General features: G+C 35.4%; 1 protein-coding gene across 1 annotated transcript; it reads right to left on the reverse strand.

Annotated features, from left to right (window-relative positions):
* Positions 1-8,934: 8,934 nt before the first annotated feature.
* On the reverse strand, positions 8,935-9,504 carry LOC140183347 (uncharacterized). Its single transcript, XM_072231757.1, has one exon. The coding sequence runs from the start codon at positions 9,502-9,504 to the stop codon at positions 8,935-8,937; it is 570 nt and encodes a 189-aa protein (XP_072087858.1).
* Between the last annotated feature and the right edge of the window lie 6,176 nt (positions 9,505-15,680).

The following is a 15,680-nucleotide window of genomic DNA, read 5'->3' on the forward strand; positions in this document are numbered from 1 at the left end:
AGGCGAGAAGGAGAAGAGGAGGAGGAAGAGGTAACCACGGTGGTAGTGGTCAAGGTGAAGCTCGATGATGATGGTGATGGAGATGGAGATGCGAAGAGAAAGGAGAAGAAGAAACGGAAGAAAAGGGAGGAAAAGAGGAAGATGAAGAAGAAGAGGAGGAGGAAGATGTCAAGAGGGGGTTTTTAGTCCCTCCAACCAAGAAACCTAACACGTCAGATTAACAACTATTTGCTATCCAGTTGTAGGGATCCTTTTGTCCATTTTTCTTAGTGAATGAGGGTTTGGATGAAGTTTAAGAATGATTAAAATGCACTATATTCTACGAGCAAATAGTTAAGGACTGAAAAGAATATTCACTCTATTTTTTAATTTTTTACGTGTATGTTGTCTGAATTTGTATTTCAATATTCTACAGTAAATTTATTCAAATTTTCTTTTAGTAAATTTTAGATGTTTTTCTTTAACTTTTGGATATTTTGAGAACTTTTTAAATACGTGTTAGGTTAAGATTTTCTAAATTTTATATGTTTATCAAAAATAAATAAATCTAACAAGTTTTCAATTCAAAAATATTATTTGTATATTAAAAATTAGATACTATATGTTGTTTCACATATATTTAATATATATTATATATAAGTGGTCAATTTTTAGTATAAATTTAACATAGCTTTTTTTTTAATTTTGGATACTCTATTCCATTTTCAGATGTTTATTTCGTTGGGGGTTTAATTTTTTTTCTATATTAGTTTTAAGATGCTCATTTGAATGTTTTGGAAACTTTTGTATGTCTATTAAGTTTAATTTTTTTTAGTTTTGAATATTCAACCTGAATTTGACAAACTTTTAGTTTTGGATATTTTATAGGTACTTTAAAATATAAAATTTTTTTTGAGTTTTAAATGTTTTTCTGATGTTAGGTTTTAAATGCTTATTTGGATGGTTTTGAGAATTTTCATATGTATGTTACATTTAAAAGTTTCTTAATTTTAAATCATTAATATATTTTTTTATTTTTTTAAATATTTGGTGAGTGGCCGTCAGCAGTATTGTACTTCAAAAAAAAAAATTGAAAAGAAAAATAATTTATTATTTAGTTGACTCATAAAAGAAACCGGTAGTAGTAATTGTTAAGGCAATAATAATATCTTTTCAGGTTGTCAATTTAACATTTTAATTTGACATGTCTATTCTATCCAAAAATGGGATAGAATATTTTGTGTGTAAGTTTGAGAAGTGGGTAGTGCTGCAAAATGAAAATTCGCACAAGAAGTGCTTGTCGTAATTACAAGAAAAACAGCGAAACTATTTGGAATCCACCTTCTGAAGGCGTTGAGAGCCAATGTGATTTTAAAAAATTACTTTAATACTTTAATTATTAATTAATTAGTTTCAAAATAATTAACCGGCAAAATCCGGTAAACACGGTATTTAAGTAAGCCCATGAGCTGCGCGCTTGTACTGCGGATGTCTCATTAAATACCAATAACAACGTACCTAATTACTAGCTAGTTACTTGCAGATACCGGTAACTGAAAAAATAACGGCGTTTCTATAATTTCCCGTGATACCCCAGTAAAAGTTGAATTTATTATTATTATTATTATTATTATTGTTGTTGTTGTTGTGTCTTAGAACATTTTCAATATATAGTTTTAATTTTATTTTATTTTAAATTTTATAAAGTACTATATATGTATTTGTGGGATTATATATTATAAAATTTAATTTAAAACTCAATGTAAAATTTGTTATTCTAATACTTAATCTCATTTTAATTTACACTTAAATGATTTTTAATTATTTCAAATAATTTTAATTAAATTATAAAAATTTAATTAAAACAAAAAAAAATAGAATTATAAAATTAATAATTTTGTGGAGATGAAGATTGAGAATTTCGTATATTTAAATTTGAAAATAAAATTAAAATTTTGTAAATAATTAAAAAGAAATTTACATTAAATTGATTTGGATATATTTTTTTACTAAATTGATAAGAATATAATAAAAAATAAAATAATAAAATACAGAATTACAACGGAATATATCTAATTTATTTAGGTATATTTTAATTAAAGTTTTGTTACAATTTTACAATAACAACATTACGATAACAACGTTATAATGTTCATTTACTAAGGTTTAATTTAGTGAATTACGCAAGTGGCATTATTTTACTGATCTTTTTTCAAAATAATACAGTATCTCTTTTCAGAATCATTTCAAAAATAATATTCAGTACAAGTCTTAATTTTAAATCATTAAAATTATCGTAAGAAATAAAAAATGATACCTGTTATGTGGGTAAGCTGAGATTGGTGGATTGGCCTTGTAAGGTTAGCCCAAAGCATCAAGAGAAGGTGGTCTTTGACTTGGTTTGCGTCAGGGAGCCGCCGTCCGATTTGTGTATGTGAAAGAATGGGGGGTGGTACCTGCAAAGACACTTTGATGCCTAAGTCAGCAAGGGGGTAAGCAGGTTTAGAGAGTATTGGAACTTAGAGATACCTGATAAGTGTGAATGTATTTATAGCGGTGATCCAATAACTACTTTTGAAGTAGTTCCACTTTTCAGGGTGGATAACCGTCTCTTTATCTTAGGGTAGTTGAGATATGGCTCCTGGAAGTGGGTTGAGAGATTTTAAGGGCAGTTACTCATTTGAATGAGTGTTATCTCCAAGCTATCCCTTGAGCCCGACTTCTTTGGGGAGAAGTCTGTATCGAGTCCTACCTCTTTCCAGGAGGTCGGTAGGTAGCGAAAGCCAATCTTTGGATTGGGCCTTTTGGTGTGTTTGGACTTGGGCCATAGTGTTGGGCCAGGGTATGAACAGTGCCCCTACTCGAGTCTGATCTCTTTCACTTATGAGTTAGATTCGAGTATTTGAACTCGGGCTTATAGCCGACATGATTTTTAAAACCGACGTGATTTAAATTTCTCAACCGTCGTGTCTAATCAAACGTCACGTCTGTTGGGAGTTTTGCATTTATACGTGGTAGCAGTTACATTGGTAACGGCATGTTTCTTTAATGATTGTGTCAATTTACCCTTTATGCCCCTTGCGTGTTATAAATACTTTTCCCTCTCTTTTCTCTGTTTTCTTTTGTCTTCTGAAACTCTTTGTCTGCAATCCTTATTCTTTCCAAAGAGAAATTCTTTAGCCTTCCTTGGAGTGCATTTTCGTTGCTGTACCTGCTCCTCTTTGCTTTCGCAAACAAATGTTAGTCCTTTCCTTCTCCTCATCTATTTATGTTGGTGCTTTACTTTGTGCATTAAAAGAGTTTTACATGTTCTTAGCGAGTTTGTTTGTTGGTCTGGTGATTCTGTTCTTTGTTTTGCTTGGAGAGAGATTGCCTGGTTTTTGGGAAGCCCGATTTTTTTATGCCCTTTCATTTTTTTTGTAGGTCTTGCCACTTTTGTGCCTACTTTTTTGCTGAAAACATATCTTTTCATATCCCTGAGTCCCTTTCGAGATGGGTAGAGGATACAGTTTGGGAGGAAAGTCCTTTAGTAGATATCGATTATATTACCGACGATCTCCGCACCCACAATAGAATTTGTAGCAATGAGTTTGACAAACCAAAATACGAGCTGGTAGCCCCGGGTCCTGAAGACCGAGTTTGTTTTGGGAGGGTCGCTGATTCTGATCCTCAGTTTTTCTTTATGTATGACTGTCTCTTTACCCGTCTGGGGTTCTTTTACCTTTTTCTAACTTTGAGATGAGCGTGTTATCTCATTGCCGAGTTGCTCCTACTCAACTCCACCCCAACTCTTGGAGTTTTATGAAAATTTATCAACTTGTTAGTAGGGAGCTGGACTTTCCGACTTCCACAAAGATTTTTTTTTATCTTTTTCATTTGACCAACCCATTTAGTGGGCAAAATAATAAGCAGTAGTGGATATCTTTTCGGGCCATTGAAGGTTAGAAATTTTTTTCTATCTTTGATGAATCTTTTCATGATTTTAAGAATTTTTTCTTCAAAATCCAAGCTGTAGAAGGTCACCATCCCTTTTTTCTTGATGAAAACTCCAACCCATGCTTTTCTCTGTATTGGCTAGAGGCCTCTTCTGTAGAGAAGTCCGGCCTAGATGATTTGGATGAAGTTGAGGAGGCTGTAGTGGGGTTCTTCCAAGAAGCTTTGGGGAGAGCCCCTAATTTGGATACTAAGAAGTTTCTTCTGGGCTCTCCAAGTTTCATGCGGACCCAGCTAGGTAGTTTTCTGTAGCGTTTCTGAAGTTTTCGACTTGTAGACTAATTGCTTATTTCTTCTTTTCAGAGATGGTGAAGAGTAGATCTAGTGCTTCCTACCAGAAAGTTCAGGACGCCAAGAGGAGAGCTCGGGCCCGGGCTGATGCTGCAAGGGCTGCTGGCGCTCCTCCTCATCCTCCTTGTGATCTAGGGACCTCTTCTCGCCCCATTATGGTAACCTCAGTCTCTGCTTCTTCTCTTCCTCCTCCTATCCCCCCAGTCCAACCTCCCTCCAAGCCCGAGAAGAAGAAGCGCAATACCTCGGAGTCTGGCTTTTCTTCTTTTAAGGAGGCCAATTTTGATGGTCTAAAATTCGTTCGGAATCGCATCTTTCCGCATACTCAAATTAGTATGGATGATAATTCCCTTCGAAACCATCTTCAAATTATGGTTTGGGGGAGCGTTTGGACTACTGGGGTCTGCACTACTCTCGTTGATATTCTGGACAAAACTCCTCTTAGTTCTTTGGGCTCTTCTCAATGAGTTGTGGAGAAGCTGGAGGGGAGAATTATCCTTTATCAAGAGGAGGAGAAGCGGCTTCAGGGGGAGGTTGCCTGGATGAAGATCCAAACTTCCTTCCTTCTGGTGACTCCAATCCTCCTTCCAATTAATTGATTTTAGGTATTTGGGGCCCGGCTTGTGGGCTCCTCTTTGAAGAGTTTTTATTTTTATATATTTGTGTTGGTTGTATCTGACTCTCTTGGCCTTTTATGGCCGTTAACAAAAAGGTTGATCTTTTTAATTTTGCCATTTCTTGGACAAGGGCTTTTGAGGAATATCTCGTGTGTGCATGCTTTGTTTATAAGCTTTCCATGAAAACCTTTTTTTATCTTTTTTGAAAAAAAATTTTATTGGGCAAGCTATTTTTTGTCTAAGTTACTCGCGATTTTTTCGAAGACTTGGGATAGCTTCTGCCTTTGTTTTAGATGGATTTTCTTATCTCTTTTTGTGTTCCTTTTGTGTTCAATTTTCGCCTATTGAACTGTTTCGTAACTTAGGTTATTATTGCGATGCATTTCGATATTCTTGGGATTTCCGTCTAGGAGGTCGAAATGTTCCTTAGTTATTATGATCGTCTTTTTGTAACCTCTTTACACTGACTTGTACCTCGTCATTTTATCCTACCAACCACTTAGGTCGGGCATAGAATTTTCACATTTTTTCGAGCTTAAATAGCTGCGTTTCATAGAAAAAATAATGGAATTATAAAGAGATGTAATGAAAAGATCTTTATTTATTGATGAAGGTACCTTTTGCTACTAGGGAAGCTCTTTAAGACTTGTTCTTCCCTTGCCTCCACTTTGATGCCTCATTAAAACCCCATTCAGGAATACCCTTTTGGGAAAAAATCATAAAGTCGGGAAAAATAGTACACCACGGAGTGGAGTTTGCTTTTAACTATAGTACATTTTCATATTACAAGCATGCCACGACTTTGGTAGTTCGGTACCGCTCAAGTCGGTTACCTTGTAGTATCCCTTTCCTAAGACTTCGCTTATCTTATACGGCCCTTTCCAATTAGCAGCGAGCTTTCCATCCCTCGACTTGCTGACACCGATGTCATTTCTGATCAAGACCAAGTTGCCTGGGATGAAGCTTCTTTGAATGACTTTCTTATTGTATCTGTTTGTCATCCTTTGCTTCAACGCTGCTTCCCTTATCTGGGCTTGTTCTCGGACTTCAGGGAGTAGTTCGAGTTCTTTTTTGTGTGCAAGAGTGTTACCAACCTCGTCGTAGAAGCTCACCCTTAGACTTTGCTCATTGATTTCGACTGGTATCATAGCTTCTACGCCATAAGCAAGTCGAAAGGGTGTTTCTCCTGTGGCAGACTGAGGTGTAATTCGATATGCCCATAGTACTTGAGGGAGCTCTTCGGTCCAGGCTCCCTTTGCATCTTGCAACCTTTTCTTCAACCCAGCCAGTATAACCTTGTTGGCTGTCTCAGCTTGCACATTTGCTTGTGGGTGCTCTACCGAGGTAAACTGGTGTTTGATCTTCAAACTGGCTATCAGGTTTCTGAAGGTGGAGTCAGTGAACTGAGTTCCATTGTTAGTGATGATGGAGTGGGGGACTCCATACCTTGTAATGATGTTCTTGTAGAGGAACTTCCGACTTCTCTGGACTGTGTTGGTGGCTAATAGTTCTGCTTTGATCTACTTCGTGAAGTAGTCCACTCCCACTATTAGATACTTCACTTGTCCAAGAGCTTGGGAGAAGGGTCCTAATAGGTCTAACCCCCATTTCGAAAAAGGCGATGGAGAAGTTATGCTGATAAGCTCCTCAGTGGGAGCGACGTGAAAGTTTGCATGCATTCGGCATAGTTGACACTTCTTTAAGAACTTGGTGGCATCTTTCTGCAAGGTCGGCCAATAGAACCCGGCTTGTATGACTTTCCTAGCTAAAGACTTTGCTCCGAGATGATTCTCGCAGATTCTATTGTGCACTTCTTTTAGGACATCTGTTGTCCTTGAGGTCAGAACACACTTCAACAATGGTGTGGATATTCCTCTTTTGTAGAGGATATTCTTCACCAAGGTATAGTTTTGTGCTTCCCTCCGGATTTTCTTGGCCTCTTTTTCCTCTTTGGGTAGGATGTCGAATTTCAAGTATTCGATTAGTGGGTTCATCCATCCGAGGTCCAATCTAGATATTTCAAGGACATCCTGTCTAACCTCTGTTTTTGTGACAGAAGGCTCTTGGAGAGTTTCTTTGATCAGGCTTTTATTATTCCCTCCTGGCTTAGTACTTGCTAACTTGAAAAGGGTGTCTGCTCTGCTATTGAGATCTCAAGTTATGTGTTTGACCTCGGTCTCTGAGAACCGCCTAAGATATTCCAAAGTTTTATCTAAGTGCCTCTTCATATTAGGGTCTTTAGCCTGGTACTCTCCATTGATTTGGGAGGTCACCACCTGAGAGTCGCTGAAGACTACTACTTTGGTGGCATTGACCTCTTCTGCTAGCTTCAACTCGGCAATCAAGGCTTCATATTCCACCTAATTGTTAGAAGTTGGGAATTCAAATTTAAGGGAAACTTCTATTTGTGTTCCCTCTTCGTTGACCAGTATTATGCCTGCACCACTTCCGACTTTGTTGGAGGAGCCATCCACGTATAACTCACATTCTGGGGAGGGCTCCTCTTGATCTCTTGCATACTCTGCTACAAAGTCGGTGAGGCATTGGGCTTTAATTGCAGTCCGAGTTTCATCCTTAAGGTCAAACTCGGATAGCTCTATAGCCCACTGAACCGTTCTGTCCGTAATGTCTGTTTTTTGAAAAATTTGCTTCATGAGCTGGTTTGTTCGAACTCTTATTGTATGGGCTTGAAAGTAAGGCCGTAGCCTTTGAGAGGCTACTATTAAGGCATACGCAAACTTCTCGAGTTTTTGGTACCTAAACTTGGGGCCTTGTAGAACTTTGCTAGTGAAGTACACAAGATACTGTCCGACCTCATCTTCCCGTATTAAAGTTGAGGCTACAACTTTGACGGCTATGGACAAATACATGACGAGTTCTTTCCCGACTTTAGGTTGGGTCAGAATCGGAGGTTCGCTTAAAAACCTTTTGAACTCCTGGAATGCTTCTTCGCATTCAGGGGTCCATTCGAACTGACATCCTTTTCTTAGTAGGGAGAAAAGTGGAAGGGATCTTAATGCTGATCCCGCCAAGAATCTGGAGAGGGCTGTAAGTCGGCCGTTTAGCTGTTGGACCTCCCTTAAGCAAGTCGGGCTTTTCATTTCTATGACTGCTCTACACTTGTCGGGGTTGGCTTCAATCCCCCCTTTGTGTTAGCATAAATCCCAAAAATTTTCCAACCTCCACCGCGAAGGTACACTTTGCAGGATTCAACCTCGTCCCGTGCATCCTAATGGTGTTAAAGACTTGCGAGAGGTTCATCAGGAGGTCGGCTTCATCCTTGGTTTTTACTAGCATGTCGTCTACGTATACTTCCATTAGACTCCCAAGGTGAGGTACAAAAACCTTATTCGTCAGCCTTTGGTAAGTGGCTCCTGTATTTTTTAACCCAAAAGGCATAATCACGTAGCAATAATTTGTTCTATGCGTGATGAAAGATGTTTTTTCATGATCCGGCTTATACATCGGAATTTGGTTATATCCCGAGTATGCATCCATGAACGACAAGTATTGATAGCCCGAGCTAGAATCTACTAAGGTATCAATACTTGGAAGTGGATATGGGTCTTTTAGACACGCCTTGTTCAGGTCGGTATAGTCGATGCACATCTTCCATTTTCCGTTCTATTTGTTTACTAGCACCACATTTGCCAGCCAAGCTGGATATTTAACCTCTCTGATGAAGCCAGCTTCTAGGAGGGCTTGTACTTGTTCTTCCACCATTTGAGCTCGTTTAGGTCTGAGATTCCATCTTCTTTGCTGAACGGGTAGCGATCCGGGGTATATTAACAGCTTGTATGCCATGAGCTCGGGATTTATCCCGGGCATGTCGGAGGATTTCCAGGCGAAGAGATCAGAATTTTTTTGTAGGAGCCTTATAAGCTTCTGCTTCAAGTCTTCTTTCAGGTTGGCTCCTATGTTGGTATTTTTCCTTCTTTCCGCCCTGCGCCTCTTCAATTTTTCTCCTGGGTTGTGATTGTAACTCTTCTTTAGCCCTGATTCCTCCGAGCTCAATGGTGTGAACCTCCTTGCTTTTTTCTCTTAGATTTAGGCTTTAATTGTAGCATTTCCTTGCCAGCTTCTGATCTCCCCTGATGGTTACAATTTTATCTGGCGTTAGGAATTTCATGCAGAGATGGGGGGTGGATACCCCTACTCCAAGCAGATTAAGGGTCGTTCTTCCTATTAGAGCATTATAGGCCAAACCCACGTCGACGACTATGAATTTGATACTCAGGGTCTTAGATCTCATCCCCTTTTCAAAAGTTGTGTGTAGGAGTATGAATCTTAGTGGCTTTATTGGTGTATCCCCCAGCCCATACAGGGTATCAGGGTAAACTCTTAGTTCCTTTTTATCTAATCCCAACTTATCCAATGCTGGTTTGAACAGGACGTCAGCCGAGCTCCCTTGATCCACCAGGGTTCTGTGGAGATGGGCATTGGCAAGGATCATAGTAATCACTACCGGATCATCATATCTAGGAACATTGCCTTGCCCATCTTCTTTAGTGAAGGAGATGGTTGGAAGGTCGGGAACTTCGGTCCCGACCTGGTAGACTTCCTTCAGGTGCCTCTTACTAGATGACTTTGTGAGACCACCTCCAGCAAAACCCCCTGAGATCATATGTATATGCCTTTCCGGGGTCGGTGGTGGTGGATCTCTTCGGTCCTCCTCATCTCGCTTTCTCTTGCCATGATGGTTCGACCTTTTTATGAGATATCTGTCAAGCCGACCTTCCCTACCCAGCTTTTCTATCACATTTTTCAGGTCGTAACAATCATTTGTTAAGTGACCATATAGCTTATGGTACTCGCAGTATTCGCTTCGTCTTTCCCCCTTTTTGTTCTTGATGTGCCTAGCGGGAGGTAGCCTTTCAGTGTGACAAATTTTTCTGTAGACGTCGACTAGGGAAAATCGCAGAGGAGTATAAGAGTGGTATCGCCTGGGCCTTTCAGGTCCAACTTCTTCTTTCTTCTTGGGCTCTCTCTCTTTCTCCTTTGATGAGTGGAAGTGCCCAGGTCGCCAGCTTGGCTCTCGTAGCCTGGTGTTTTCTTCCATGTTGATGTACTTCTCAGCTCTTTCTTGTACATCACTTAAAGAAGTCGATCGGATGCCTTTTGGAGATGGACTGGGAGAAAGGACCTTCTCGAAGTCCATTTACTAGGTCCATGATCACTGCCTCTGTGGGAAGGTCTTGAATTTCTAGGCACGCTTTGTTGAACTTTCCTTGTAGTCCCTCAAAGGTTCTCCGATCTCCTGTTTCCCTCCCAGGAGACTCGGTGCGTACTTCACTTTATGCTTTCGGATTGAAAATTGCATAAGGAACTTACGCGAGAGGTCATCGAAGCTGGTGACCGACCTTGGGGGGAGGCTATCAAACCACTTCATTGCTGCTTTTGTTAGAGTTGCTGGAAAGGCTTTGTAGCAAGTAGCATTAGAGGCATCGGCTAGGTACATCCGACTTTTGACATTTGGATCGGTAGTCCCGTCATATAGGTCCATATTGGGGCTTTTGAAGTTCCTTGGAACTCTTGCCCTCATTATGTCCTCACTGAACGGGTCCTCCCCTCCCAAGGGAGAATCTTCTGGTCGCTGTGAGAGTTTCGACCTCGAAGGGTGGATTCTAATCTTGAGAGCTTTTCTTCAAGTTCTTTCCGTCGTTTGACCTCTCTTCTCAAGCTTCTCTCTACCTCTCGCTGTCGTTCCAGTTCTTGCTCTAGTTGTTCCAACCATCCCTGGTGGCCGTGGAACAATCCCATTAGTTTGGGTGCATGTGGTTGTCCCTCCTTTCCTGATTCGTGTCCTTCAAAAGAGGTTCCCTTTGGGTCTTTTACTCCGGAGGGACCTTCCTTGTGCTGGTCGGTCGCTCCTTGGTGAGTGACTAAGACTCTGTCGTTGTTACCAGCGTCTTGGTTTTCTTGCTCAGAATCGGATGCTATATTTCTGTCTTCATTTAAGTCATCCGCCATCATAGGTTGATCTCCCAAGTCCCCGGCAACGGCGCCAATGTTACGTGGTAACCTGAGATTGGTGGATTGGGCTTGTAAGGTTAGCCCAAAGCGTCAAGAGGAGGTGGTCTCCGACTTGGTTTGCATCTAGGAGCCGTCGTCCGATTTGTGTATGTGAAAGAATGGAAGGTGGTACCTGCAAAGACACTCCGATGCCTAAGTCAGCAAGGAGGTAAGCAGGTTTAGAGAGTATTGGAACTTAGAGATACCTGAGGGGTGTCAGTGTATTTATAGCGGTGATCCAATAACCACCTTTGGAGTAGTTCCACTTTTTAGGGTGGATAACTGTCCCTTTATCTTAGGCTAGTTGAGATATGGCTCCTGGAAGTGGGTTGAGAGATTTTAGAGACAGTTACTCATTTGAATAAGTGTTATCTGGCAGCTGTCCCTTGAACCCGACTTCTTTGGGGAGGAGTCTGTATCGAGTCCGACCTCTTTCCAGGAGGTCGGTAGGTAGCAAAGGCCAATCTTTAGATTGAGCCTTTTGGTGTGTTTAGACCTGGGGCATAGTATTGGGTCAGGGTATGAACAATACCTAAAATTAATCTCATTAGAATTGCTTTTAAAAATATATTTTAAAGAGACAGAATAATATTTTATTAAAAATTTATTGAAAAGATAAATATTTTTACATTTCTAATATATTGATTACATCAAAAACTTAAATTATTAGTATTATTATTACTATTATTATGTTGTTTTTTATATTTTTATTAAATTTTTAATTAGTTTTTATAATTTAAAAGTTTGTAATTGTATTATTATATTAGATAAAAAAATTTAATTACATCCTCTTAAGCTGATTTCTATAAAAAAAAAATACAAAATATTTTTATAATATTTATTTTTATGTTAAACGTAGAATGAATTATGAAATATTCTTGAAACAAATATTATAGGATTATTGCGTTTTTTGCTAAAAAAATAATAACTAATAAGAATATAATTATAAATTTAATAAAATTATAATAATTAAATTTATTATTATTTTTATTTTATTAGGATTTAGTTAAAAAATTGTCTAAAAGATACTGGTTAAAATAACAGAATTCTCTGAGAATATTTATTCTCAAGATACTTTTATTGTTAATTAAAAGATAGATGAATATTATCGTCCTCTAATCAACAATGAATTTTTTAAAGATAATTTAGATAAATTATATTTAAAAAAATGATTACCTATTACTATGAGTGCGTTCGGTATGCAGGAGTAGAATTCTCAGGAAAATTCAGCTGGGAATAATAGTATATTCTCGTGCTTGGTTAGTATAATAATACAAAAAAAAACAATCAAATTGGTTTCCTACAAATTTGAAAATTTTGACCTCTGACAATTTTTAATTTCTAGAAATTCTCAAAAATTATCCTTTTATTAGATAGTTTGATATTTTCATCGCTTCCAATTAAATTTTTAATATATATGTTAAAAAATAAGTCTCTAACTAAATTTATCAAAGAAATCATTAAATTTCAAAAAATATTATTATAAAAAATAATCATCTTTTAAAATAATAAAAAGACTAATTTATCTAATGAAAGTAATTCTCAAAGAATTATAAAAAATATTGAAAATAAAATTTTCCATCTAACATTTTTTAAAAGGTAATTAAATAATATTTACTCAATAAAAAAATATATCTAAAAAAAATTCTCATTCCTAAGATTGTGTAATTAGATCTTAAAAATGATTGTCGGTATATAACTATTATTCTTTTTTTTTTTTTGGTCGAACTGAACAATTTTTATTGTTGTTCATATGTAAAACTTTTGAATAGTCATTTTAAAAGTGATACAATTTTAGTTAATATAATACATTATCACCAATGAAATCAAACTAAATTTTAAAATAGGTAATGTGATGGTGATAATGAAAAAAAGTTTACGTATCCTTAATTTGCTACGTTCATTTGTTTTGTTATTAGATGAAGTCAATAATCCTTTTTAAATTTCAATGATTGAAAAGGGTATGTGAACACACGTGTGAATATTTAATTTGTTGATGAATTTAAAAGACAAAGAAATAAAGAAAGAGTAAAAGTTACTAATATCTATATAAAAGATAAATTTAGTCTCTCGCTAACTATTTTTCAAACAAATTATTTTAATAATTTTTATGTATATAGTTATTTTTATTAATTAATTAGTGAAATAGTTCTTAATAAGTTAAATAAAACTAAGTTTTTATTTTTATAGAATATGTGTATTTTGGTCAATCATCATATAATAATTCTCTCACTGAAATTACATAGTTATATGTTATCAAATTTATTAATATTAAATTATTATAAAACTTTTGTGTGATCAAAATTTAAAATTTGAAAATATTTATAAAAACTTTGTATTTAAGCAATATATGAACAATAAAAAAAATTAATATTTTAAAAAAATGAAAAAATGAAAAAGATTAACAAATTAAAATATTTTATAATATTAAAAAATTAAAACTATATCAAAAAATTAAGCTACATGTGAAAAATATATGAAAAATTAGTCGGTTTAAAAAATGAAAAAGAATGGTTCAGGAACCATTTTAATTTACAACTGTTAATTTTAGGACTAAATTGAATTGCTTAACAAAATTTAAGAACTAAATTAAATTATTTAGGATTAAGTACGATTTTGGTCTTTAACGTAGAAGTCGAAAATTTATTTTGTTTTTGGCCGTTTTTTCGCTATAAAATGGTCACTAAAGTTTCAATTTGTTTAAAAATCGTCCTTCGGACGAAAGTGCTCTTCTCCCATCTTCTCCAAAATGCAGAAACAGAAGCAGAATACAGAAGCAACATGTAGAAGCAGAAAGCAGAAGCAGAACCAGTGAAACAATTGCAACAACAACAATGAAACAACAACAACTAGAAGAATAATACCAACAACAATAATGGATAATGAATCAAAGCAACAACAAAAGCAAAACCAGAAGCAGAAACAAAAACAGAAAAATTAAAGAAAAAAGGGTTATGACGGTGATGAAAGAAGAGGGAATGCGACAGTAAACTGCGATTCGCGAGGAGAGGCGAGATGCGGTGATAGTGTCGGATCGCGTGATGGCGACACTACAAATTGCAACTGGAATGGCAAGGAAGCAGCGGTGGCAGCGACGATGTGCTCTCCATCATAGGCGGCGACGTGATGGCCACCTCCCCCTTCTCTTTCTCCCCACCCCGCTTCATTCCCTCCCCCTTCTCTTTCTCCCACCCCACTTCAGTTCCTTTATTTTATTTTATTTTATTTTATATTTTTTTAGTTAGGGATAAAATGGTAATAAAAGTAAAAAATTTGGTAAAAAATATTATTTAAAAACAAATTGAAACCTTCATGATCATTTTGTAACGAAAAAAAAGGTCGAGAACAAAATAAATTTTCGGCCTTTACATTAGGAACTAAAATCGTATTTAACCTAATTATTTATCAAAATTTAAAGACTGAATTGAGTCAATTGTAATGATGGCATGTTGCGATACATGACAAATTATGTTCAGCATGTGGATAAACTGTATTATGCCATATAACACCACCGTTCACGTCGACAAACTGGATCACATCACTCATATATTATATGCGGTCAAATTAAATTTTAACATGTAGTACTGACAATCCACATGTTACGTTAGCATGTCTTTAACAGAAAATAGTCGAAAAATTAACGTGAATCGTTAATATTAATTTTAAAAACTAAACTAAAGAAATTAAAATTTTAAGATCTAAATTAAAATTTGAATACAAATTTAAGAACAATCTAATTATTAACACATCTATATACTACAATAAATAAAGAGAGTTATGTTAAAAAGAAAAATCACATCCTTTTCCATCTCTTGAGTTAAAATATATCATTTAAGTTTTTTTTTTTTTTTTTTTTTTTTACATATTTGTTTCATTGAAAATTAAAATGTGTTTGATTAAAGAGTAAAAATTAATTTTATGTATAATATACCTATTTAATTTTGTCGGATAAAATTGTCAACTCAATTGACTGTAAATAGTATTAAACACAGAACAAATTTAAACACAAATCGAGTAGAATATGGATTGAGTCTTAATCTTATTCTATCAATATGCACTATATATATATATATATATATATATATATATATATATATATATATATATATATATATCTTAAACTAAAAACCTCTTATTTTAGTATAAAAAGGATTTTATTATTGAAATAAAATCATCGATTGATAATTTAATATTTTTTTATATAAAAATCAATTCTATTTTAATAATATATAAATACAATATTATATCACAACATTTTATTTGTCTTTATGGTATTAATTTAAATAAATTTTTATATAAAACTAAATATTTAATAATTATTTTATTTATAAAATAATTATATTATTTATAAGATAATTATATTATTTATATTAAATTTTTAATTTATATACTTATTAAATTATATAATAATATTATATATTTATAAAAACTCGCAGATAAAATCAAATATCTACTAATTAATAATAAATAAAATTAAAATTAAATTATTCTCAACTTACAAATAAAATAAACCTAAATTTTAGCAAAAAAATTAATCGTAAATAAAATTAAAATTAAATTTAAATCTTATCTTATCTTATTCTATTAATTGTCATTCCTACTTCTAACTAAGACACTAAGCACGCTACAAAATAGATCATTCTCGATAAAGGACAGGAAGATAACAAGGATGTTGTGCCAGGGCCAGGGGTGTACCGTACATAGTTGGGGTTTCTTGTTCCACGTGCAAAAGCATACAGCCAGTTGGAGTCCAACTTGTTAGGTTGACACGTATAAATTTTGTTTTTC

This window comes from Arachis hypogaea, chromosome 3 (genome assembly GCF_003086295.3).
Source record: "Arachis hypogaea cultivar Tifrunner chromosome 3, arahy.Tifrunner.gnm2.J5K5, whole genome shotgun sequence".
NCBI classification, from domain to species: Eukaryota; Viridiplantae; Streptophyta; class Magnoliopsida; order Fabales; family Fabaceae; genus Arachis; species Arachis hypogaea.

Excerpts from the sequence above, each read along its gene's own strand:
- LOC140183347 (XM_072231757.1), bottom strand. The coding sequence starts at position 9,504 with ATGATCTCAGGGGGTTTTGCTGGAGGTGGTCTCACAAAGTCATCTAGT.